The 24,617-nt window shown below is 45.5% G+C and overlaps 1 protein-coding gene and 1 non-coding gene across 2 annotated transcripts in view; one reads left to right on the forward strand and one right to left on the reverse strand.

The window, feature by feature from the left end:
- The window catches only part of XYLB (xylulokinase), a 35,250-nt gene extending 12,031 nt beyond the window's left edge, over positions 1–23,219 (forward strand). Inside the window, exons 9-19 of the mRNA XM_037526604.2 lie at positions 296–414; positions 1,677–1,758; positions 4,937–4,977; positions 5,572–5,687; positions 6,475–6,590; positions 7,255–7,328; positions 8,352–8,448; positions 13,867–13,925; positions 15,774–15,861; positions 18,133–18,227; positions 21,446–23,219. Coding sequence (XP_037382501.1) covers positions 296–414; positions 1,677–1,758; positions 4,937–4,977; positions 5,572–5,687; positions 6,475–6,590; positions 7,255–7,328; positions 8,352–8,448; positions 13,867–13,925; positions 15,774–15,861; positions 18,133–18,227; positions 21,446–21,523 — 965 coding nt within the window. The 3' untranslated portion in view covers positions 21,524–23,219. The remainder of the gene's footprint in view (positions 1–295; positions 415–1,676; positions 1,759–4,936; positions 4,978–5,571; positions 5,688–6,474; positions 6,591–7,254; positions 7,329–8,351; positions 8,449–13,866; positions 13,926–15,773; positions 15,862–18,132; positions 18,228–21,445) is intronic.
- LOC119237810 (U6 spliceosomal RNA) lies at positions 20,226–20,329 on the reverse strand. Its single transcript, XR_005123444.1, has one exon. It is a non-coding gene; the product is annotated as a U6 spliceosomal RNA (small nuclear RNA).
- Positions 23,220–24,617: the final 1,398 nt, after the last annotated feature.

The raw sequence follows: 24,617 nt of genomic DNA on the forward strand, positions 1-24,617 counted from the left end.
TTGCTGGTACCCCCAACCCCACCCCAGCCATCTCTTAGCTTCAAGCAGATTTCCAGACTGAGGGGTATTGGAGCCTGTGAGGAACAGGGGGGCAGCGGTGAGGCCAGGTGTTTCCAAGGGCCCTCCTGACCTCTGGTCGGCTGGTTCCGGGATGACCCAGGCACCTTATGAACATTCCACTGAGAAAGAGCTCCAGAGACAAGAGTGAGAGAATAATCTGTCCTTTGTCAGAGTTGTACACTTTTCACAGAAAGTTCTTTTTCAAAATGTTCCTATCATTTGTTTTTCTTCCTAGGTTCTGGAATGAATTTGTTGCAGGTCCAGGACAAAGTCTGGTCGCGGGCTTGCCTCGATGCCTGCGCACCTCATTTAGAGGAGAAGCTTGGCCCACCAGTAGCTTCGTGCTCCGTCATGGTGAGTGCCCTTTCCAATGAGGTGGCTCGGTTTTTTGTTGTTTTTTTTTTTTTTAATTTAAATTTTCATTCTTTAATTAGCAAGCTTGGCGGGGGGTGGTGGTTAGGTTGGGACTCAGAGGCAAGGGCAGAAATGAAAATCCACTGGATTTTCCTTATCAGGCAATGTGACTCACTTAATGTGACTCACTTAAAGAATTCACAGCTACTAAGGAGTCAGTTTCCCCTCTCCCCAGTCACACACTCACTCATTGATACACAGATATACACATAGATTTTCTGTTACATACAAATCTTATACATACAAGTCTTATACATACAATGTATAAGACAAGTGTTTGGCATAAGTCAAATTAACATGTCTGGGTCAATGCCTTGCAGTGAGAAGGCATATGGGCACATGTATGAATTACTGCCGTGTGGCAGGGGAATTGGAAGGGACTTCAGAAAATTCCATTAGGAATTTATTAGAATTGGGAAAAAATATTGAAGGCGTAGGTTCCAGATGATTTTAGGAAGAAATGCTCAGAAAGTTGAAATTCTGGGGTGAAGGACCACCACTGAAGATTGAAGTGGGCAGTTTGGAGATATTAGAAATACCGGCGAGCATGGGAGAGCACAGCCTTGGGGGCAGGCTACCTGCGATGGAGTCCTGGCTCCCCTGTAACCAATTCTGTGACGTGGATCTGTGCCTCAGTTGTGTCATCACTTCCACTGTTCTGGACCAATGGATATATTACTTTCTATCTCGGCGAGTGGAACATGGAAAGTACTTAAGATAATGCCTGCCCCTGCCACCTCCACCCCTCCCCCCCATTAATATTGAAAGATTTTAATAATCAGTATGGCCCACACCCCCACACCCCACCCCACTTCAGAACTGACTCTGCCTGGGAAGGCCCTGGTGTGCCTTGGTTGACCGGCTTAGCTCTTGGTGGTTCTGTGGGGAGAAGGAGGCAGAGAGAGAGACCTGGGCCCTGCCCACGGGCCCTTTGGTGGAGAGCACATGCCTCACAGCCAGAACAACCAGAGGCCTGTGACTTCTGACTGGGAGGAATGGGCACAGGAGGACCTGACTATCTCGACTCTCCCAGCCACAGAAGACTCATCTGGGATCCAGAACCGCACAGGTTTCCTTGGGTGTAAGCAGGACACCCCTGGTCTGTGACCCCTGCGGCCCACAGCATTCCCATGCCCTGAGGTGTGGGTGGCTGTGCTGCATGATGGAATTTGCCTGAAGAGTGTGCTTGCCTTTCTCTGCAGGGAAACATTTCTTCCTACCATGTCCAGCGCTATGGGTTTTCTCCAGGCTGCAAAGTGGTGGCCTTCACTGGCGACAACCCAGGTGAGTACCTCAGGTGGGTTCACACTCCAAGTAGCTGACTTGGACCAGCTGGACATGTGGCAATTCCCCTGCCCCATTTAGCCCCTTGACTCCCCGCCCTCCTTGAAACCCTTCTGATGGGGCCTCCCTCCCTGGCTGTCCTCTTGCTGTCCTGAAATCCACCTCTTGTCCCTGACCCACCTGGGCCCTGACTCTGGTTTCAGGAGCCACTGAGGGCTGCTCCCTGCTTGTGAAACTGATCAGTGACTAGGAAGGCAAGCATGTCCACCCTCCCTAACCTGCCTTTTCTGCTCCAAGCTAAGCATCTAAGTGTTTCCAGTCCTTCTTCTAGGACATGGGTCATATCATCTGAGATAGGACTTATCCTTCATCCACACTCCTGTCCCCCCCGCTCCCACTGGCCTCTCCTCTGCCTCCTCCAGGGTTCCTGAAGCCTACTCCTGAGGGTAGCCAGCCGGTCTCTGAAGAAAGACCAGCAGCCACACTGAGTTGCACCCTAACTGAGACCCCTCAGCCCCCCACTTGCAGCCTTTTGCCTAATGAGTCACCCAGATAGGGTTGCTGGATTTGGTAGATACAAACAAGACCCAATGAAATTTGAATTTCAGAAGACAAATAATTGCTTTGCTAAAGTGTGTCCTGTGCAATATTTGAATTTCAGATAAAGAACAAATAAGTTGTTACTATATGTCTCAACTCTTGTTTCTCTGAAATTCAAATTTAACCAAGTGTCTTATGTTTTCTCTGGCAACTCAACTCCAAATCTCCATGCTAGGCTCTGAGGAAGGGTCTCAGGTACACGTAGGGGATTTGGCTGCTACACCCGGGCGCAGGATCTGCTGTCATGGGGAATCTCATCTTCCTGCTTAGAAGCACTCTTCCTTCTGTCCATGTCCAGGGCGTGTGGGTCTCTATTTCTGCTCTTTCCTGCTCCTTTTAAAAACATTTCTTTTTTTTTTTTTATTTATTTATTTTTTTTATTTTTTTATAGAGGCATGTTTTATTTATTTATTTTGTTTGTTTGTTTGTTTTGTTTATACATGCACTGGGTACAGTCAGAAGCACGGGAGGGTGAGAGAATTCACCAGAGCCAGAGCGGGGAGCAGAGCAGGCAGAAGGACCGAAGTACACTGCTGAGGGGAGCAGCGGGTGGCAGGAGAGGTCTGCGCACCATGTGGGATCCTCCGCCGGTGGCCGGGGAGCAGCCGGGGATCGAACCGGCGCCGCAGAGGCCGCGGGCAGCTTCGCAACCCAGCGCTCAACCGCTGCGCCACCGGGGAGGCCCTAAAAACATTTCTTTTCAGTTATTTTTTTATTTCAGCACTTCTCCCTGTTCTCACACCCGTCAGCCTCCTAGTACTTTCCTCCTGTTTGTTACACAGACGAGGGGCGGATTCCATGTCACTGGCATCCTTTCTTCAAAGCCTACTCTGGGCTTGGGTTGGTGCTTGGTGTGATCACAGAAACTGCTCAGGGACAGGGAAGACAGAACTCCTGGGGGTTCCATCCAGACAGGGAAGACAGAACTCCTGGGGGTTCCATCCAGGACACTGATGTACCCACGAGCGTGGTGGGAAGCCCTGGCCAAGCCCTCAGCTCCAACAGCAGACAGGCCAAAGCAGAGTGGGGCAGGAAGAGGGGAACCAGTGACATAAATGTTTCTTCCTAATCACAAAAGGATAGGCACTAGAAAAAATGTGGAATGTAATAATAGCTCTGACTATCACTACGTACAACTCCACAGACACGTGCCTCTCTCCTATGAGTCAGTTGTTTTTGGTGTCCACACCCTAGCAGCTCTGGCGTGCAGCTCCCAGGGGATGCTCAGGTCCCTGTTCCTGTCAGCCCCAAGAAGTGGGGGGTCTGGTGTCCTTCAGATGAGAACAGGAGACAGGCACCATTCAGGAAAATTCTATACTCTGTAGGCAGTGTTTGTTTCCTTTCAAAATGAAATCTTCACTGAGTCTTATTAGGAAAATACATACTTAACTCTATCAAGTAGGAAAACCATGAGGGAGAATAATGGGTCTGCTTTATAAACACTGAAATGTGAGCCTCTGGGCGTGTTGGAGCTGGAATGGCAAAGAGCAGCTTTCTAGCCTTCCTCTTGGACTTTGGTTTCAGGCTAAATGTTGGGCATAGCCCTTAGCCAGTCCCTCCCAAAGTCTAACTTTCAGTTTGCTGCTACCTTCAAAAATGCATTCGTTGGTCCTTCATTAAAACACTAGCAAATAGACTAGCAAAGGCTCATGCTTTTTTCCTTATTCACAAAGGGTGCCTCTTCATTGCAGAAAATATGTTTAAATACCAACAAACTAAAATGAAGGACATAAAAATCATTCATAATCCTTTAACCCAGAGGTGACCGCAGTTAAAATTTTTCTAGGCCTACAGACAGCCTATCAACCCAGGCAATATTTATGTGCAACATCATTTTAATGGTTATCTAAGGTCAGTTATCCCAGCATTTACTTCCTTCCCTTGGGATGCAGACTGGCGTACGTTCCTGCATGTGGGCAATGCAAACAGTGTTGTGGTCCTCATCCTGTCCTGTCCTTGTCCCTGGGAGTAACTTCTCCGAGATGGGATTCCTGGATCCCAGGCTCGAATACACCCTGCTGATTGTGCCTCTCTTCATGCACGCCTGTTCCCCTCTCATGTCTCTTCACGCATTCATTCACTCAATGCTTAGTGAGCACCTACTATGTGCTAGGCCTTCTTTCATTTCAGAGTATGTCAGTGAACAAGGCAGCTAAAGATTGCTGTGTGGGGTCATGTCTAAAGGATGATAGGCAGCCAACATGGCCTTAACCCCTTTTTATTCTGTTGGGGCCTCATTCTGCTCCTCTCTTACCTTTGTCTTTCTCTGCCATGTGTATCCTGGAGTCTTGACTTGACCCTCTTGGCTCTCTGCAATCTTGGGAGCATCTCACAGTTGGGAGTTTGATCTCCTTTAGGTAAGAGACATCCCAGCCCAAATCAGAGACCCTGACCACAGAGACACCACCTTCTGACCCCTGAGACTGTCTCCTCTTTGGGCCTCCTGACCCCTTACTGTCTATTCCTCCCTTTACCCCAGTACAATGGGGGGGATGTGCTCCCATCCAGGGGGTGTTTGCAGTTTCTTTGTGGCTCCCATGTGACTTCCAGTTAACCAGAGACTCCCTTCCATTCTCAGCATCACTGGCAGGCATGCGGCTGGAGGAAGGTGACATTGCGGTAGGTGACTTCTCACACTCACGGGTGGACCCAGCTCTTTCTGATCTGGAGGCCAAGGGGGCTGGTTCTCAGCAGCATCTTTGCTACTTATCAGAGAATCTGCTGGTCCTAAAAGGCAGCCGAGGGACAGGACACTGACACCCAGTCCTGGGCCTGCCTGTACCTCTCTTTTAATGTCAGTTGCCTTCACTGTGCAGGTAGACTGCCTGTCTGCCTTGACCAGGGCCGGTCTTGGTGAGCACTGTGGCAGAGCCTCAAACCTTGGGTTAGAGGACTGTGAACTCCCCAAATGAATAAGATGGACACAAGTCATGACCTGGGTTTAGTGGGATGGTCATTTGGGAAAACAACCACCATCCAGATGATTAGTTAGATGCAGTTTGCATAAGTTCTAGAAAAGTGTCCCTTGAGATCCCTGAGAGCCTAGATCAGGGAGTCAACTTCTGACTTGTCTGGTGTGGGAGGGTCAGAAGGGTTTCTCCAAGGAATTGGCATCCAACCTGAGGTCTGTAGCATGAGGCGTGAAGCGAGGGGTCAGAGTGGGTAGACCCAGCCAAAGGCTGAGGCACCCTGCCTCTTCCCCTTTCTCCCCAGGTCAGCCTGGGCACCAGTGACACCCTGTTTCTCTGGCTCCAGGAGCCCACACCCGCCCTGGAGGGCCACATCTTCTGCAACCCTGTTGATCCCCAGCACTACATGGCACTCCTGTGGTAGGCTGGTTGGGGGTGCGGTGGCATGGGCAGGTCTGGCACCATCTGGACTCCCCACTTAGTTGTTCTTTGAAACAGGCTCTCGTGGGCAGCTCAGACCCCAGCGACTCACTGGGTCTTTCTGACAGCAAGCTGTGGGGGAGGGGGATTGGGAGATGAACACAAGATCCAGACTCCCCCCAATCCGGATTGAAATCCCAATCCCTCTCCAGCTGCATCCTCTGTGACCTGGGACAAACCCCACAGCACACCCAAGTCATGCTTAGCTCTTAAGTTAGGGGGAATCAGAGCATTTGTTTCATAATGTTGTTGTGACATGTCTGGCACATGGTAGCAACTAATGGCAGCAGGATGTCCTGCTTCTGCATAGTTCTTACTAATGGGTGGGCTCTGCACCCTGAGCACAGGCCTTTGGAGACCTGCCCGAAGCTGCTGAGGAAAGGTTTTGTGCCTCTAAGCCCCTGGAACCACTATAGAATTTTGAGGTCTAGTAAACCTTACCAACCTCACCCTATTCCACGTGGTACAATGTGCAGAAACCCTAGCTCCTTGTCTCCCTGGGGCTCTTTTATGGCAGCCTCTGAGCAGAGCCTTAGGCAAGTCATTCCGGTGACTACTGGGTTGGGCGCTTGATACCTGAGGGGAACCTCACACCTGCCACCCACTGGCTGGGGCTTGTGGTGCAGCCTAAGCTGCAGCCCCTCCACCTGGGACCCTTCACTGAAACACGAGGGTTCAGTGCTGCATGCGGTGGGCCCCTCCCTCAGCCCCATGTGCACTTATACAGCTTTAAAAATGGCTCCCTCATGAGAGAGAAGATCCGGGATGAGTCTGCTTCCGGTTCCTGGAGCGAGTTCTCCAAGGCGCTTCGGTCCACAGAGATGGGAAACGGTGGAAACCTGGGTAGGTTGTTTGGTGATGCCTGAGCCTTTGAAGGGGCAGCAGCTGCTTGCAGGATGGGGAGGACCCCGGGGGAGGGTCTTGACTGGGGAGAGAGGGCAGCAAAAAAGCCAAAGGGAGGCCTGTGTGTCCACAGTCCTGCTCCACGGGCGTGCAAGCTGGATACAGTCCCACGTGCTGAGTGTGAGGTAGGGCTAAGAGGCTGTTTTTGACTGATGCTCTGTATCCCAAATGGAAGATCAGCCCATAGCTCCATCTTCTGTCCCCCTTGAAGCACCTGGTGGCAGCATCAGAGATCGCCCCATCAGGGCCTGCTTGACCCTGGTGCTTCCCTGGACAAAGCTTCCTGCCCCAGATGTGAGGTTCTGTTAGCAAAAGTGCTCAACAAGGGGGCGCCTTCTGAGCTGGGTGAAGATGGGCCTTCCAGGATCCAGCCGATGCTGGTAGGTTAGGGTTAGCTGTGCCGCTGCCTCCTGGCCTCGGCTGCCAAGTAAGAACAGGAAATGTGACTCGAAGAAAGGCTTGCCTAGGCCTTTCCCACTGCCCTTTGTCCTGCTGGAAAGAGGGATTTGCTGCTGTCATCTGGGGGAGAAGATAAGGGCCATTTCATGCTGCTGTTTCTGTTGAGAAGTCAAGCTTTTCTTTTTGACCACTGGTCTTGCTTCAGGTTTTTATTTCGATGTGATGGAGATCACCCCCGAGGTTGTTGGCCGTCACAGGTTTAGTGCGGAAAATGGAGAGGTACGTGTAGTTACTGGTTTTGGAGCTGAATTGGCTCCATCTTCGAGTGTTAACTCCAACAATTGCTTATCAAGTAATGCTCCTTTTAGGGGCATTACTTATTGATTGTTAAAACAAACATTTTTTGATGTGCCTGGCTACATTCTAGATGCTGAGAGATCAGCAGTTTATCCAAGACAGAGGCCAGCCTTTCTCTCAGAGAGGAGTGCAGAACCCAAGGGTTCCCCTCTGCACGTGTATGTGCCCACGCATCACTGAGCCTCCTAGACCCTGCCCTTGGCCAGCTTTAGCCGACATGCCCAAGAACTCCCAGCTCCCCAGCTCCTGGGTTTTCTCTGCCTAGGAGCGCCTCTGGGGTGGGAGACAGCAGCATTGTCAGACCCACCTAGCACTGCTGAGTGCCGGGCTCTGCGCTGGTAGTTTTCTAACCTGCCTCATTTTCATCTCAGAATAACTCTGAGAGGTAGGTGTTATTGTCCCCTTAATGAATGAAGAAACTTAGTCCCAGAGTGGCTGAAAATGCTCATCCATGCCCCATCAGATGCTTCACATTGTATGTGCCCAGCACAAGCTCCTGGCTGCCGCTTAGTGTCATATATAGATTGAGCTCTGTTGTCTACATTGATCATTACAACAGCCCTGAAACATGGGTACCACTGTTACCTCAGTTTTTGTCAGGAAAGAAAATGAGGCTCAGCAAGAGCCACAAAATTCATTTAACGTTGCAGAGCTGAGTGGCAGAGACAGCGCTTGAGCTCTTAGCTGCTGTGACAGCTGTCTGGTGCTCTCACTCCGCAGATTGACACCCATCTGAGGCTGTGAGGTGTGTGTTAGTGTGAGTGTGTGTGGCAGGTAAAGTTAGTAGTTCAAGAGCCTAACCCTGCATGCTGTCCCATGGAAGCCTGAGTCCGCATCCAGGCTGTTGTTTAAAAAGACCACACACACACACACACACACTCACACTCACACATGTGCCAGTGGGTAAGGAGAGCTCTTCATTGTGTGCCCTTCTTCTGGAAACAGGTCCCAGCATTCCCCAGGGAAGTGGAGATTCGTGCCCTGATCGAAGGACAATTCATGGCCAAGAGGATTCATGCCGAGGGCCTGGGCTATCGAGTCAGTAAGTGAGCTGTGGGCTGTGTTCTGGGGGGGCACCAGGATCCTGCCCACAGGTGCCTAAGAGCCTTTTGACCTTCAGGCCAGACCTATGGCACTGTCAAGGCTACCCTCCGGGGGCGTCATGCAGGAGGGAGATGGAGCAGGGACCCTGGTGATAGGGTGAGAAAACGAGTGGACTGGCACTTGTGTCAGGTATAGACTGGGAGGCAGTGATTGGGTTCCTCTTCTCTGCTCAGGTCCCCAGTAGCCTCATCTCCTAGAACTGTAGGACTTGAAGAACTTCCTGTTCTCTAAGTTCTTGAGCTCTAATATGCAGGCTAAATGCCCAAGTCTGGATGCTGAGAACATGATGAGCATGAGGCCTGAGTTGGGGCCATGATGGGACCTTGGTCTTCCAGCCTGTTCTGGCCCCATCTGCCAGTAGGGCACAGTTCTGGGCATTTCTATGTGGACAGGAAAGAGTGGTATGTAGTCTAGACTGAAAGGTCTAGAATGGAGAGGGCAGTATCAGGGCTGGGGGAGATGTCCAGGGGAGAAAGGGATTTCTAAGAATTTGAGCTGTGGAATGGGCAGGTTTCGGAGGTGAGAGAGCTCCCCTTGCTAATGGCATTTGAATGTTCCAGGGGTTTGCAAGGAGGTTGGAGTCCAGGTTTCTAAGATCTGTTTGTCCCTCTGGGAAGCAGCTATTATTACCAGAGAATGTAGAAAATTCCAGAAGATTGCTTGAAAGCCGCCTCCTGATGCTTACGGATAAGCCAAGTTCTATGTAGTCTATGTTTTATGTCTTTGAAGCAACCAGTAAAAGGACACTATAAAAAGAAGCACTAGGTAAACCTTTTTTGAAAACCTGTTAGGCAGCATCCACTAAAGCCATATATAAACCTACCCAGCAACCTCACCTCTCAGTGGACACAACAGAAATGGACAGGCATTCCTGGGAGCTGTGCGCCGCAGCCCATGGTAACGACCGATGCCTGCTGAGGGTAGACCAGCGCCTGTGGTGTGCTCATACAAGGTGGCAAACTGAATGAATCTCACAAATGTATTGCTGAGCCAAAGAAGCCAAACACAAAAATACACTTGGCAGGATTCCACCTGCATCACATTTAAAAGCAGACAGAACTGTTGGTGCTGCTGGAAGTGGGAGAGGTAGCATTTAGCTCTCAGGGGCACAAGAGGGTCTCGGGTGCTGGAGTATTCTGTTTGGCAGGTTACACAGTTGTGTTGAGTTTGTGAAAAGTTGTCAAGCCATCAGCTTTTGACATGTATGTACATTTTTTCAAGCCGTATGTTATAGTTCATTTTAAAAGTTTAAAAAATGTAAAATGAACATTCCCCTTCCTTTCTATTGCAAAAGAAATTCCCCAAGGATCTGCAAGGACTTCAGAGTGTGCTGAGACATGAGATCAGGCAGGGTGTGGAGGCTAGTGCCTGGCAGGAAGGGGTCCTCCAGCCATCACGAGGAGCGCTTGGTGGGGGTTCTCCCCAGTGGCCAGGGTGCCAGTGGAGCTCAGGAACAGCTCATCTGATTATGTCATTGTTCTGAGGCACTAAAGCATTTCTTGTGCAAGACGGCATAGTTACTTATCCTCTTACCAAGCTTAAAAGCAGAATCAAACCTCTTGCCAGCTTTGCAGGGTTTCTCAAACAAGATCACATGAATGCATGTGCTTGAAAGTGAGGGATGGGCAACTGCATAGGTGAGGCCTCATCATCCCAGCTGTGTGGACTGACCCGTTCATGTCTTGTTCTGACCACTCATCATCTTGTTTCAATAGTGTCTAAGAATAAAACTTGGAATAAGACTGATGATCGTCTCAGTAATAGCTGCCCGTGCTTGTTGAGAACCGACTATGTGGTTCCTATGTACTTCCTCCTTATAAAGTTCCTAAGTACTTAGTTCCTGGTTACTTAGTACTTTATCCTTACAAACAACAGTGCCTCTAGGTACTGGCATTGCTCCCACTTCAGAAAGTAAGAAACCAGGACTCAGAGTGTTAAGTAACTTGCTTGAGGCTGGCAGAGCTTTTGCACCAAACCGGTCTGATTCCAGACACTGGGTTCTTAACCATGGGGCTATGTCTTTATTTAAGGAACGATCTCTCTCTTGAACTTTGAGACCATCAGACATATGCATCCCACTGGGCTGGGCTAAAGCCAAGGGCCCTTTCACTGTGTTTCCATGTATATTTCACTTTGTCTGTCTTGATTTGTAAAAACAAGAACACTGTAAAAGCAAGATTGGAAAATGAAGAAAAGAGATTTATAATCCCACCTTGTCTCCCAGCCACTCATGCCAATTGGGAGCATTTTCCTAACAGTTTACTTCAGGAGCTTATTTTTATATAGGCACAGTCCTATTTCCTTTGTACGTATAAACCCCCAGATTTACCAAAAGTCAGAGAAGCTGTAGCTTCTGTGTGATTCCACCTTCCCTTTTTGGCCTGCAAAGTCTTTGAAACCTTCTGTGGATGCTGTTATAAATCCTGGGGTACCTACAGAGATGGCTGATATGGCTTTCACAACTACATAGTGAAGCCGTCAGTGTGAAGGGTAGGTAACTCAAGCTACTTGCATTTCAGCAGATGTTTATTGGACACTTGTTGGTGCTGGAATCCAGGTGTGGTTTATTCTCATCCACTCTATTCTCCCTGCTGCTGGACATGGACCATGGTTTGGTTGCTACATGGAATCATACTAGAACATCTTCCCATTTCCTGGGTTGTTTCCTTAGGGAGCTGACATTCCTTCCCTTTCCCTAACCCAGGCACTTTTTTTTTTTTTTTAATATATATATTTTTTTAATAGAGGCATGTTTATTTATTTATTTATTTGTTTGTTTGTTTATACAAGCACTGGGTACAGTCAGAAGCGCGGGAGGGTGAGAGAATTCACCAGAGCCAGAGCAGGGAGCAGAGCAGGCAGAAGGACCAAAGGACACTGCTGAGGGGAGCAGCGGGTGGCAGGGGAGGTCTGCGCGCCATGTGGGACCCTCCTCCGGTGGCCGGGGAGCAGCCAGGGATCGAACCGGCGCGGCAGAGGCCGCGGGCAGCTTCGCAACCCAGCGCTCAACCGCTGCGCCACCGGGGAAGCCCCTCCCAGGTACTTTCTTAATGGTTGAGAGTGAAGATGACAAGTGAGAGGTGACAGCAGAGGCTTAAAACAAATAAAACATTATTATTTGTTTGGAAATACTAGTAAATGAATGTCTTCATTGTAGAAGAATCGTGACTCAGAAACATACAGATCTAAGCACTGTGAGATTGCAGCCATCTGTTTCCTGCCCTGTCCCCACTTTCCACATCACCACTTGCCCAGTAGTGGTCATGGAAGACAACTGGGGGGCAGGGAGTACTAGCTCTGTATTCGGGGAGCATCCAATGCCACTCTACCATACCTGCCTAAATGCAGTTGCTCTTGCTAAATAGGTTTCTCTGTGTCCTAGCAGTTTATCTGCCTCTGTCTTGTGCTGCAGAGATGAGTCACACTGAAGGGCTCATCTCATGGCAGAGTTTAGTTTATTTAGACTTATTTGCATTCACTACTTTTTTGATAGCCCCCGCAAAACACATGTTTTTGTCTGTTTGATAATTCAGCTTTGTCTCGTGATTACAGCTCAAGAGATGCTCTTGACAATCTCCATTGTAACTGGATGTGGAACTACATGTCTTTTATTCGACTGAGATTTATGATTTTTTTTGTTGTGAAAACTATGCCTGCAGTAGTATATGCATCATGCAGCTAGCTACTAAACATACTAATAAATCAGATATCTTTTTATCAAGCACTCTGGTTAAGAAATAGACCCTTAGAACCATCCTGGCTACCTTCCTCAGTTGCATCCCACCCCTATCCCCAGGTAATTTCTATCCTGATTTTTATTATCATTCACCTGAGGTTCTTTATGGCTTTGCCAACTTTAGAGATGTGTGCATCTCTAAAATGACATTGTTTTGATTGCCTGCAATTGAACTTCATGGTATTTGGAATTAAACTGTTTGTGTTCTTATGTGCCTTGCTTCTTTAACTCAGTGTTATGTCTATGAATGTGCCCATACACACTGCATAGCTATTAATTGTTCACTTGCACTGTAGTGTCATATCCATCACATGATTAGACCACCATTTATCTGTTCTTCTGTTGTCTTCCCAGCTCACCACTAAGAGCAGTGCTGCTGTGAGTGATCTTGTAAACATCCTTGCCTGATTTTTCAGTTTCATATCTTTTTTCTTTAAGAAGCCTTGGTAGTAAACTGACAACCTGAGGGAAGATTCCCTTTCTGGACTTGTTGTGTTTGGCTAGCATAACGTCTACTTTTATTTCAATCAAATATGGTTAGGATTGATGCTCACTCAGTGTCATGTCATCATGTCCTACACAAATCTCATCCACTCAGTCACGCTATCTTCTTGGCTCCAAAAGACATTTTCTTTGTTGATATTTGAGTTTAAAGATGCTACTTCTTTTTCTAGTAATTTCTCTTAAAATTTTAACATAGATACCAAAATTTATAGTTTTGATCAACTTTAGAGTTTATATCCATTCAGTAGTTATCTTCTGCACTCTAGACAGTCATATTCTCTCTCCTCTGTTTATCTCCAATTGCCTAGTTCCAGAGTGAAGCTGATTTGTGTGCATTATATGTCAATAATTACTCTGTTTGGCTGGTTTCTATGGTGACTACCAAAAGCCAGTTGTGATATTTATCGTATCACAACTCTAACTTTATTTTGGATTTATATTCCCTCTTTGCTTCAGGTTGCCCCTGACTACTTCTTTCATGTAGATGTTGGTCTCTGACTGTATGAGAGTATTTTTATGTTGCTTTTGTGCCTAAGTGCTACTTATAAATACATGGAACTTTAAGTTCAAAATTCATATTATTTCAGAATTTTGAAAATAATATTCCATTGTTTTCTGACTTTTAGTGTTGCCAGTGATGCCATGTGGATATTTTTTTTTTCTCTACAGAATCTTGTCTTTCTGAAACCTTGGGCTTCTGAAATTTCTCACCTAATATCTAGGAGTAAGCCCTATTCATTCATTGTCCTGAGCACTCATTGGCTTCTTTCACTTGAATACACCTGACTATTTTTAGCCTGGGGAAATTTGTTATATTATTTCTTTATTATTTCTTACTCTCCATTTTTTCTGTTATTTTTACTAAAATTCATATTACACCAGTGGTTTTCAAACAGGAGCAGTTTTGCCCCCCAGACAATAGTTGACATAATCTGGAGACATTTTTGGTTGTCATGAGTGGGTTTTGCTATGGTCATCGTGGAGAGAGACCAGGGATGCTGTTAAACACCCTATGATGTACCGGGCAGGAAAACCCCCACAATGAGGAATGAGCCACCCTAAAATATCAACATGCCTTGGGGGGAATTGTCACAGCCATTCATTTTTTCCTTGCAGTGCCCAAGACAAAGATTTTGGCCACTGGAGGGGCATCTCATAACAGAGACATCTTACAGGTAAGGCTGAGAGCCGGCCCTGCACTGTGGTCTCTTCCACATCTGTTAGGTCGAGACCCTCCCTGAGCAGTAAGGACTGCCTCTATTCCTACTCCTCAGGGGTGGGAGACCACAGCTTATACTCTCCCAGGAGGTCAACTCTGTGGCCTCCTAATTCACACTGAAAGCAGGTTCTGCTCTAAACTCAGATGAAATCTGCTGCCTTTTGTAACTCCACTCAGATACCAGTATTGGCTCTGGAGTCCACAGAATGTGTCCATCCTTCCACGGCAAACCTTTTGACATGTTACACCAGCATTCTTTTTTTTTTTTTTTCAATTTTCGTGTAGAAGAGCTGTGGTGTAGGCCAGAGGTGTGAGGGGTGAGAGTATTCACCAGAGACAGAGTGGAGAGCAGAACAGGTGGATCTATTGAAATATACTGTTAAGGGGATCAGCGGGTGAGACAGGAGAGGTCTGCTGTGCCATATGTGGGTTAGCTCCCTGGCCAGTGATAGCACTGAGACTTAACCCCTAGGCCACCAAGGAAGCCCTGATATAGGGCTAATATAGCATTCTTATGTTGATTTCCAGGCTATACCATTTAGCCATTTTATCATGACAAGGCAGAAGACATAGGAAGCATGCTAAGCAAGATCAATGTGGATGCAGCAAGGCAGAAGACTAACACAACCCCCAGCATACCCAAGAATCCTGATGTAGCATTCTTGTGTTCTATCTACTCACCTCTTCATCTCTCAGCCATTTCTCTTGTAATATAGTAGCTAGATTTCTGTACTTCTGGTTGTTCATTACATGAGAAATATGTTACCAGAATTGGAATCCACTTGCGGGTTTGTGAGAAGCAGGCTCTCACATCATGAGACTGTCAGTATCTTATTGGGACAGTGTCTTATGGGGGCATTTTGGGATGTAACCTGAGGCTTCCTTATCTATTCAAGTAACAGCATCACCTGTTGCCTTATAATATACCTGCCATAGGTAAAATTCTCTAGAAGCAGAGACTAAAATGGAAATCTTCTATAGCCAATTTTGTGAGAGTGTGCTCCCAGGAAAAAGGGACTGAGGGATGTAAGTCGGGCAGAGGAAGGAGGATAAGCAAGGATGTGATTCGGACTGGAGCCTGCTTCAGCTCCATTCCATGGGGATTTCTGGAACATGAATTATACCACAGACTTGATTCCACCTTGGGGTAAGAGGGTCAAATGACTGCCCTGAGAGGTAAGAATAACCTCCTGTGAGAAGCAGCCTCTGTTGAGCAAAATCAGAGGGGCATCTGTGAACCATTAGCAGTCAGCACAGCATCTGAGGGTGGGGTACACACCAGTCTAATGAAGGAGCATCAGTGGCATCTGTTATAATAGCTCTGGTCAGCTTGGACCTCAGGTCTTTTCCATGTGAGCCCCTCTTAGTATAGGTCCTCCATTCTAAATTTATACAATTTATTTATTTTTGTGCACCTAAATGGAAAACTTTATCTTTATCCCTATAAAACATGCCCTTGCTGGTTTGGGAATGCTGGGGGTTGTTAGTGTTAGTCTTTTGCCTAGCTGCCTCCACCTTGACCTTGCTTAGCATACCTCCTAAGTTTTCTGCCTTGTCATGATAAAATGGCTAAATGGTGCAGCCTGGAAAGCTGTGGCCCTCCCCTGGAGACTTTCCCTAGGTTGTCCTGACCCTATTGTTACCAGGGTGACATGGCCAACTGTATTTCTTTTAAGGTAGTAGAGATAGAATGGAAGATATCAGAAGACAGATGAGGAAAGAGAGCCTGAAAGGGCATCCCAAAATGGCTTTGTGCCCTATAAGTAACCACTCACCACAGAAAGACCCTCTGTCTCCTTTCCAGGTGCTTGCAGACGTGTTTGGTGCCCCAGTGTATGTCATAGACACTGCCAACTCCGCCTGTGTGGGCTCTGCCTACCAAGCTTTCCATGGTAGGTTGGAAGGGTTTGGGGCACAGATTGACTAAGGAGGATGCAAAGGGGAGACTAAAATGTTTCCAATCTTTGGGGATGTTGGCATCGTGGGAGTGTTAGCTTCATTTTACTCCCTCCTAGCAAGTGACAACCAACCTAAAACCTCTGGTCCTTTGTTCGTTACTTAAAGTGGGGGAAGGGAGGCAGGGGCCTAACTGAACCAGGCCTGGTCAGAGGTAGGCTCAACACAGGGACATTAGAGAAGGATGTAGAGCATGCTTGAAGGCACACAGGCATGAGTCTGGGCATCTGGAGGGCAGAATAGATGAATGAAGTCTAGAGCCATCTTTCACAAAGGTGAAAGCTTCAGACCCAAGCAGTCCAGGACCCTGGACAGCTCCTTCTGGGCCCTGCTCTCTCATGGAGGCCTCTGCTAAAGATATCTCCCCAGTAGGGGCAGATTCTCCTTGGAGCTGCACATGCTTGCAAGGGCTTTTTTCCTCCAGTCTGGTCAGTTTGCCCTATTCTCTGGCTACCCATCTACCACAAGGGCTTTGTCTTTTCTTTCTGGTGGTTTCATTTCTCACACTTTTACTCTTAACACATTTATATAAACATGTTTTTCTTGCAACGTGGACAATGAATAGGGTCTATATCATCCTCTTGATGATTAGCCACTTACCCTTCTTTTATTCCTTTCCCTCCCTATCTTATCCACCTCAGGCCCTCCTCATGCCAACACCTGTATCATTGGGCAATTTATTTCCAGATTGTTATGTTTTAAGTTAGCCTTTACTGCATACTGGCTTTTATTTGCACCTCCCTATGAGCCTTTCTTTCTATTTTTCTTCTCTTTCTTTGTTTCCACACTAGCTTTGTTGGGCGCCACAACTCAGACAAAGCTTTAGGAGGGAACCAGTAGGTGATACTGTTTTGAGGTCTTACATGTCTTTGTTTTGCCCTCCTAAAGAATGCCATCTTGGCTAAACAAAGGACACCATGTCCAAAGTACTTTTCCTCAGAACTTTGAAAATTGAGTGTGGGCCTTCCCACACTCTGAGCGGGGATTTTGCAACCATCAGTTAAAAAACAGGGCCTCACACCTCGAGTGGACCCTCCCCTCTGCTGGTGGTGTTTTCTTATCCATCTCATACTGCTCCTCAAATTGCCTGGGAATTCCTCACTGTGCCTTGCCCACCTGTGGCAGCCTCCCTCTTGTCCAGTGCTGCCGCGCCTTTGTGTGGTGAATAGTCACTGAACGCCTTCTATTGTGGGCAGCCTCCTGGGCGCCTGGACTACCTTGGAGACCAGTCCCTGGCCGAACCGAGCTTCCAGCTCAGCAAGGGCTATTCCTCCAACAAGTCTGTGGCCATAAATTGGGAGAAATGTTCTGAGGAAGCTTAGCTGGTGCTCAGAGGTAGAGGGTTGGGAGGAACCCCCTTAAACTTGTGTTCTCAGCTGCAGCTTATCTGAGGAGCAGAGCAAAGAAGCAGGAGGAGTGGCGCGAAGGACTTTGCACACAGTGAAGCAGCTGTGAGGTTGTGGGACCAGGCCACCGTGGGCGATGGCAAGGGTGGAGCCACGTGAGGGAGGAGCCACGTCAGTCAGATGTCAGCAGTTAGGTGACCTGGTCTGTGGAAAGCACGGCCACAGTGAGCAAGACATAATAGTCCTGCCAAAGGGGGTCTACACTTAAAATTTTTCTTTTCTTTGGTTTTCGCAAGTCATGATTTATTATGAGAGAGAAATTACCCATTCTTTTTATTTTTTTACCAAAGTAAGTTTTATTTTTTATTCTGTTTTATTTTTTTAATTTTATCGATTTGCCAATTGTTGACATAACGATATAATTTTGGAAGTACAGCTTCTCACCAACATACATGTACATGCTTCACTCATCCTCCACAGAGCTCTACTGCCCCAATCTATCACTTTACCTCTCATGTTCCTACCTCTTTCCTTCCATCCCCTCTGATTTTTTCACAAGTCTAAAAATGATTTTTGTTGTGTTTTTCCAGTTTGTTTTCTTTCATCATTTACTTTCTGCAAATGAGTGTCCTTCACTTCCTGACTTACTTTACTTAGCATCACAACTTTCAGATTCATCTGTTTTTGTCCCAAAAGGAAAAATCACCCATTTTAAATGGTGATGTTTAGTATATTTACTAAGTTTTGCAAACATCACCATCATCCAGCATTAGGACATTCTTTTCACCCAGAGAGAAAATGCTATTTCCAGCTAAAGTCATTTGCAATGTGCACTGATGTGAAATGGACTTTCCCTTCCAGGCCTTGCAGCTGGAACAGATGTGTCCTTTTCTGAGGTGGTGAAGTTAGCCCCAAATCCCAAGTTAGCTGCTACCCCCACCCCCGGAGCTTCTCAGGTGAGAGACGTCAGAATCTGGGCATAGCATTTGCATTGTGAAAGCCAACTAGGTTGTTTTTTTCAAAGGTAAGTTTTTCCTCATCACTTACATCAAATTTGATGTATTCAACTAAAGGGGAAAACCCTATTTTAATTGTCAAGGAAACAGCTAAAGAAGCCAGTTGTCAACTGGGATTTACAGATCTTGCAGGTTTTACAGCCCCCAGGGGTCAGATAGATTGCTGGGCTAATCTTCATTGCTCCCCATGCCCATTTCACTGGGTTACTGAAGCCACTGAAAGACCCTGTCACGTAAACAGAACATGTGCTGGGTTTCCAGCACTGGAATCTGAAGTCTGGATCCAAGATAGCTGTGAGTCAGGGAGGACAAGAAATCCCTGTGAAGGCAGACCCCACTCTTTGCTGGTTGGGTTTCAATTTTCAAGTAGTCTCAATTTTTTTTTTATTTACTATAAATAAATAACTAATTTTAATGATGTATTTTAAAATCCAATTTGTCCAAAATATTGTCATTTTAACAGTCATCAATAAGAAAAATTGCCAGTCTAATGCTTTACATTTGTGTGTGTATGAAGCTTTTGACCATGGTGTGCATTTTATGCTTACAGTGCTGGTCACATTTCAAGTGCTCAAAGGCCCCTGGGGCTTGTGGCTGCTATTTTGGATCTCACAGCTCTAGATGTGCTCTAGGGGGTCACTGGATGTCTGCAGCTGCTCTGAGCAACACATCACCACACAAGTGTGTTCATGGGACTCAGAGCTGGGCATTGGGTGGTCTCTCCTCAAATTTTTCTTGCTTCTCAAGCAAGCCTGCTCTCCCTGATTTCCCCAGTGGACAGCCACTTGGTCATATGGTCAACCTTGGCTGGAATAGAGCCTGGCTCTTTCATCCTCTTTAGAAGGAGGTGAGCAAGGCAAAGGGTAATTGGGGAAGTTTCAGGGCAGCAAACAGCTGAACTTGCCTCTTTGTAGGTAGTAAATACCATGCTCCCTGGTGCTGGTGTCTCATGGAACTAGATCTACCGCTCAGCCCATGCATAACCTCAGAACCCTTCTCAACATCAGGTTGCAAGCAGTGATGGTCTATGATTGTTGGTGTAAGTGACCTATTTGAGCACTAGATTGTAAACTCCTTGAGAGCAGAGCTGCTTCTGTTTTCTTTCTGTGGCACCTGCAGTAGTGATGGAGCTCAGTCATATTCAACATGCTGTAAATTGCATCCCCATGACTTACTTATTTTATAACTGGAAGTTTGTAATGTTTGACCACGTTAACCACTTCACACCCCCACCCACCCACTCACCCACACCCTGTCTCTGGCAACTATCTATCTGTTTTTTCATAGATAGCTTGTTTGCTAGATTCCACACATAAGTGATATATGGAGATAATGTATTTGTCTTTCTCTGACTTATTTCACCTAGCATAATGCCCTTAAGGTCAATCCATGTTGTTGCAAATGATAAGATTTTATTCTTTTTTTGTGACTGAATAGTATTCCATTTTATATGCACACATATGTATCACACACAAATTTATATCACTTTTTTATCTATGTATCCATACCCGTGGTTATTTCCATATCTTGTCTATTGTAAAGAATGCTGCAAGAACATGGGGTATATATATCTCTTTGAATTAGTGTTTTTGTTTTCTATAGTGAAATACCCAGAAGTGGAATTACAGTTCATTTGATAGACCTACTTTTAATTTTTTGAGGAACTTCCACGCTGTTTTCCAGAGTGGGTGTGCCAGCTTACATTCCACCAACTGGGCCCAAGTGCTCCCTTTTCTCTACCTCCTCACCCACATTGGTTATTACTTATCTTTATGGTGATAGCCACTCTAATAGGTGTCAGGTGTTATCTCCTTGTGTTTTTTTTTAAAAAGATTTATTCATTTATGTATACAAGAACTGGGGTACAGGCCAGAGGTGCGGGGGTTGGTGAGAGCATTCACCAGAGACAGAGTGGGGAGCAGAACAGGCTGACTGACCAAAAATATGGACCACTTCACGAATTTACATGTCATCCTTGCACAGGGGCCATGCTAATCTCTGTATCGTTCCAATTTTAGTATATGTGCTGCCAAAGCAAACACTCCTTGTGGTTTTGATTTGCATTTCTCTGATGATTAGTGGTGTTGGAGATCTTTTCATGTACCTGTTAACCATTTGTATGCCTTTGGAAAAATGTCTGTCCAGATCCTTGGCTCATTTTTAAATTGGATTGCTGGTTCTTTTTGCTGTTAACTTGTTTGATTTCTTTATATAATTTGGATATTAAGTTCCTATCAGATGTATGGTTTGCAAATCTTTTCTCCCAGTCAGTAGTACATTGCCTTACACACTGCATAATGTGCTGTCTGGCTAATGAATCATAATTTATTTGAGCATTTTTCATGTCTTAGAGCAGTTGCTTCAAGTTTTTCAGTTATAATTAACCCTATGTGGGTAAAGTGTTAGTAAAACCTTTTCCTAAAATCTTTTCCTTGTCTGCATAAGAAATTGACCTTTTGTTAACTTTCTAGCTATTTCCTTTGAGACTTAATATAATGGGATGTCCTCAGAGTTATTAGGCAACATTGTTTAAGCAAAAATTGCTTTGCTTGGGAAGCTGTTTCTCAAGTTGGAAAAGTAAATAATTGCTTGCAAGTTACAGTTAGGGCTTCCTTGCATATAATGACTTCGTGGTATTTACTCTTACTTGGAGTTGTTACAAGAGATAGTCCTGTGGAGCATGAGATTTCGAAGCCAGGGTGATTCCTGCATCTGTATGATGTGGTTTTCATTGCCTTGCACTTGAGCTCTAACTTGGGAGGTAGGCAGAAGGCAGGGAGGCAAAAAGACCCTCTCTTGGACAGCTGTGTGAACTGCTTTATAGACCACTAGGTGGTTTCCCATTGAAGAGGCAGCCATTGTGCCAATAGACTGTGTTCCTTTATAGGGCCAAGGTATGGTCCAAGGTACTCTTCAAAGTTTGAATGTTTAGTGTGTCTAAGACCATTGGTTGGGGTTATTTGCTTATATTTAGGGTTATTTGCTTAGGAGAGCTTCACAGAAGTAGAATAAATGATTGAAAGGTGATGGGCATTTTCAAGCTCCTAAATACTTCCTTAAAGTCAAGTTGATTTCCAAAGGGTTGTACCACGCACTCCCACCAGCTGTGCAATGAAACAGGCCTTTTCAGGTACTAACTGCTCTCTCTACTCCTCCAGGTCTACGAGGCCCTTCTCCCACAGTATGCCAAGCTGGAACAGAGAATCCTGTCTCAGACCCAGGGGCCTCAAAAGTGAATTCCACAGGTCCAGGTGCCCCTGTTGACCTGGACCACCCAGACTTACTGATCCCACTTGGGAATGTGGTGTTGGACAGAGGGAGCCTCTTCCCTGTTTCAAGCGGCACCCCCTGCCTATGCTGAATTATGGGGGTTCTCCAACCATGGCTAGGCCCACCCTGAAATCTGCCTTCACATTTTCCTAAACAAAGACAGGCAGCTTGTGCCTTGTTCCCTCTGCCCAGGACAGGAAAGCATCTCTCTTATCCTGTCTTTTATCCAAGGAGGCAGGGTACTGCTGAATCAGGGTATAGCCAATATAAATGTGAGTTTTCCCTTTCAAATAAAGTAGTAAAGCTGATCAGCAGAATGGAGGAGGCAGAGTCCTCCCTTACCCCCTGAGAAGTGATATAAAAGTACTGGAGTGGAAAAATAACTTTCTCATCTCCATCCCTTTAAGTCAATATTATCAAATTATTTATAATTTATTTAGTATGTATTATAATAGCTACAAATCATAAAATTATAGAACACCAGATTAATTCATGTCAGAAGAAAATCCCAAATAAAATATCAGTAACAGAAACCAATAGGGCATAGAGGATGTTCTATCATCACAAGTGCAGTTTATGCCCAAGTGGTTCAGTATTAGGAAATTAATAAATATAATTCTTCATTTTAATAAATCTAGGAAGACAAGCAATTTGATTACAGCTGATGAAAAGTCCTTTGACAAAATTCAACACTCATTCTTGATTTAAAAAAATGCTAAAAACCAGTACTTGCTTAATAAGGAGGCATTGGAGCCTTTCCTGAGTAAGTCAGGAAGTCCACCATCTATACCGCCATTTAATTGTGTATTAAATGAGGCAGCCAGTGCAGTCAGACCAGAAAGAATCAAGGCATAGGAAGAAAAGGAAGAGATATAGTAAGAGAATCAATACTAAATCTAATGCAAATAAGAAAATTGAGTAAAGTGACAGGTTGTAAAGTTTTAATATAAAGAGTAGCATTCTTATGTACAATCAATAAAAATTATAGGTAGTGAAGGACAAGAGCTAATTTACAATAGCAACACAAATTTAAAATACAGTGCTATCAAGCTATCACCACTGTGACCTGAGCTTGATCCCCGGCCAGGGAGCTACCCACATGGCAGAGCAGACCTCTCCTGTCTTACCTGCTGCTCCGCTCAGCAGTGTATTTCAGTCGATCTGTCTGTTCTGCTCCCCACTCTGTCTCTGGTAAATCCTTTCACCCTCCCTCACCCCTGGCCTACACTGCTCTTGTATGCATAAATAAATAAAATAAATCTTTAAAAAATACTTAGAAAATGGAGTTAACATTTGGGGGAAAAAATTAAAAACATTCCTGAGAGGTTTAAATAAATTGGAGCAAAGGATTACTCAGAATCATGAAGGATTAATGTGTTCCAAATAAAAATACCAGTCTTTTGTGGAGGAAGGTTCCTGAAGCCAGACTAGGGGATTCAAACATGTATTTAGAAAAGCACATAATCAGAAGCAGCTGGGAAAACTCAGAAAAAGAAGTTCAATAAAGGTACACTAGCTCTGTCAGATAGTAAAACATTATAAAGCATCCTTTAAAAAATGTAATTGTTCAGGAATAGATCAATAGGACAGAATGATAAGTTCAAAAATAAACAATTACATATAGACAGACATGTACGAGAAAAATGCTCGTTCAAAACACAGTAAAAGGGCCTCCCCGGTGGCGCAGCGGTTGAGCGCTGGGTTGCGAAGCTGCCCGCGGCCTCTGCGGCGCCGGTTCGATCCCCGGCTGCTCCCCGGCCACCAGAGGAGGGTCCCACATGGCGCGCAGACCTCTCCTGCCGCCCGCTGCTCCCCTCAGCAGTGTACTTCGGTCCTTCTGCCTGCTCTGCTCCCCGCTCTGGCTCTGGTGAATTCTCTCACCCTCCTGCGCTTCTGACTGTACCCAGTGCATGTATAAACAAAAAAACAAACAAACAAACCAGCAAACAAATAAATAAAGCATGCCTCTATAAAAAAAAAATAATAAAAAAAATAAACTATAAAAAAAAAAAAAAAAAAAAAAAAAAAACACAGTAAAAAATGCAGACTTTTTAAATACATAATGTGAAAACTGGATAACCACACGGGAAAATATAGAATGAGAATCATGCCTCATATCAATACCAGAATAAACTCCAAAAGGATCAGAAATCTAAATAAAAAAGTAGGGTCTCCCCTGGTGGCTTAGCGGTTGAGCGCTGGGCTTCGAAGCTGGCCGCAGCCTCTGCAGTGCTGGTTTGATCCCCGGTGGCCCCCGGCGAGGGTCCCACATGGTTCGGCAGACCTCTCCTGCTGTCCGCTGCTCCCCTCAGCAGTGTATTTTGCCACTCTGCCTGTTCTGTTCTCTGCTCTGGCTCTGGTGAATTCTCTCACCCTCCTGCGTTTCTGACTGTACCCAGTGCTTGTATAAATAAATAAATAAATCTTAAAAAAAAAAAAAAAAGTAAAACCATAGATGTCCCAAAGGAAAACATGAATGAATTCATTTATAATCTGAGAGTGGGAAAAGTCTCTCATCTCGAAACCCAGAAGCCCAAATCATAAAGATTTATATATTTGACTACATAAAAATTAATTTTTTGTCATAGCAAAAAAAAAAAAAATCGGGAGGAAGGTTAAAAAAATCAAGTGATAGAAAATATCTGCAGTTTACATCAAAGACAAAGAGCTAATTTATATTTTTTAAAAAGCTCTTGGAAACTCCTAATTTATTAAAAAAAAAAAACACAGAAATCTAAATGAAGGTCAGAAGCCCAATAGAAAAATCATCAGTAACAAATGATGGACAGTTAGAAAAAAATGCAGTTACTTTTCAAGCATATTTTTAAATGTTTAACCTCATTCACAATTCCACCTCTCATCTACCAAATTGACAAATAGTCAGAAGTTTGATAAAATGTCATGTCACCTAGACAGTGAGGCTGACAGGGGTGCAACCTGTCCCCTCTCTGGAGGGGAATTTGGCAACATCAAACTAAAAGTGATCTAACAGTTCCACTAGGAATCTGCATAAAGACACACCTAACATACAGACAAGGTTGTTTATTGTGAAAATTTTTT

Source organism: Talpa occidentalis, unplaced genomic scaffold, assembly GCF_014898055.3.
Source record: "Talpa occidentalis isolate TD23 unplaced genomic scaffold, MPIMG_talOcc4v2.1 talOcc4.10, whole genome shotgun sequence".
In the NCBI taxonomy this organism is placed as follows: Eukaryota; Metazoa; Chordata; class Mammalia; order Eulipotyphla; family Talpidae; genus Talpa; species Talpa occidentalis.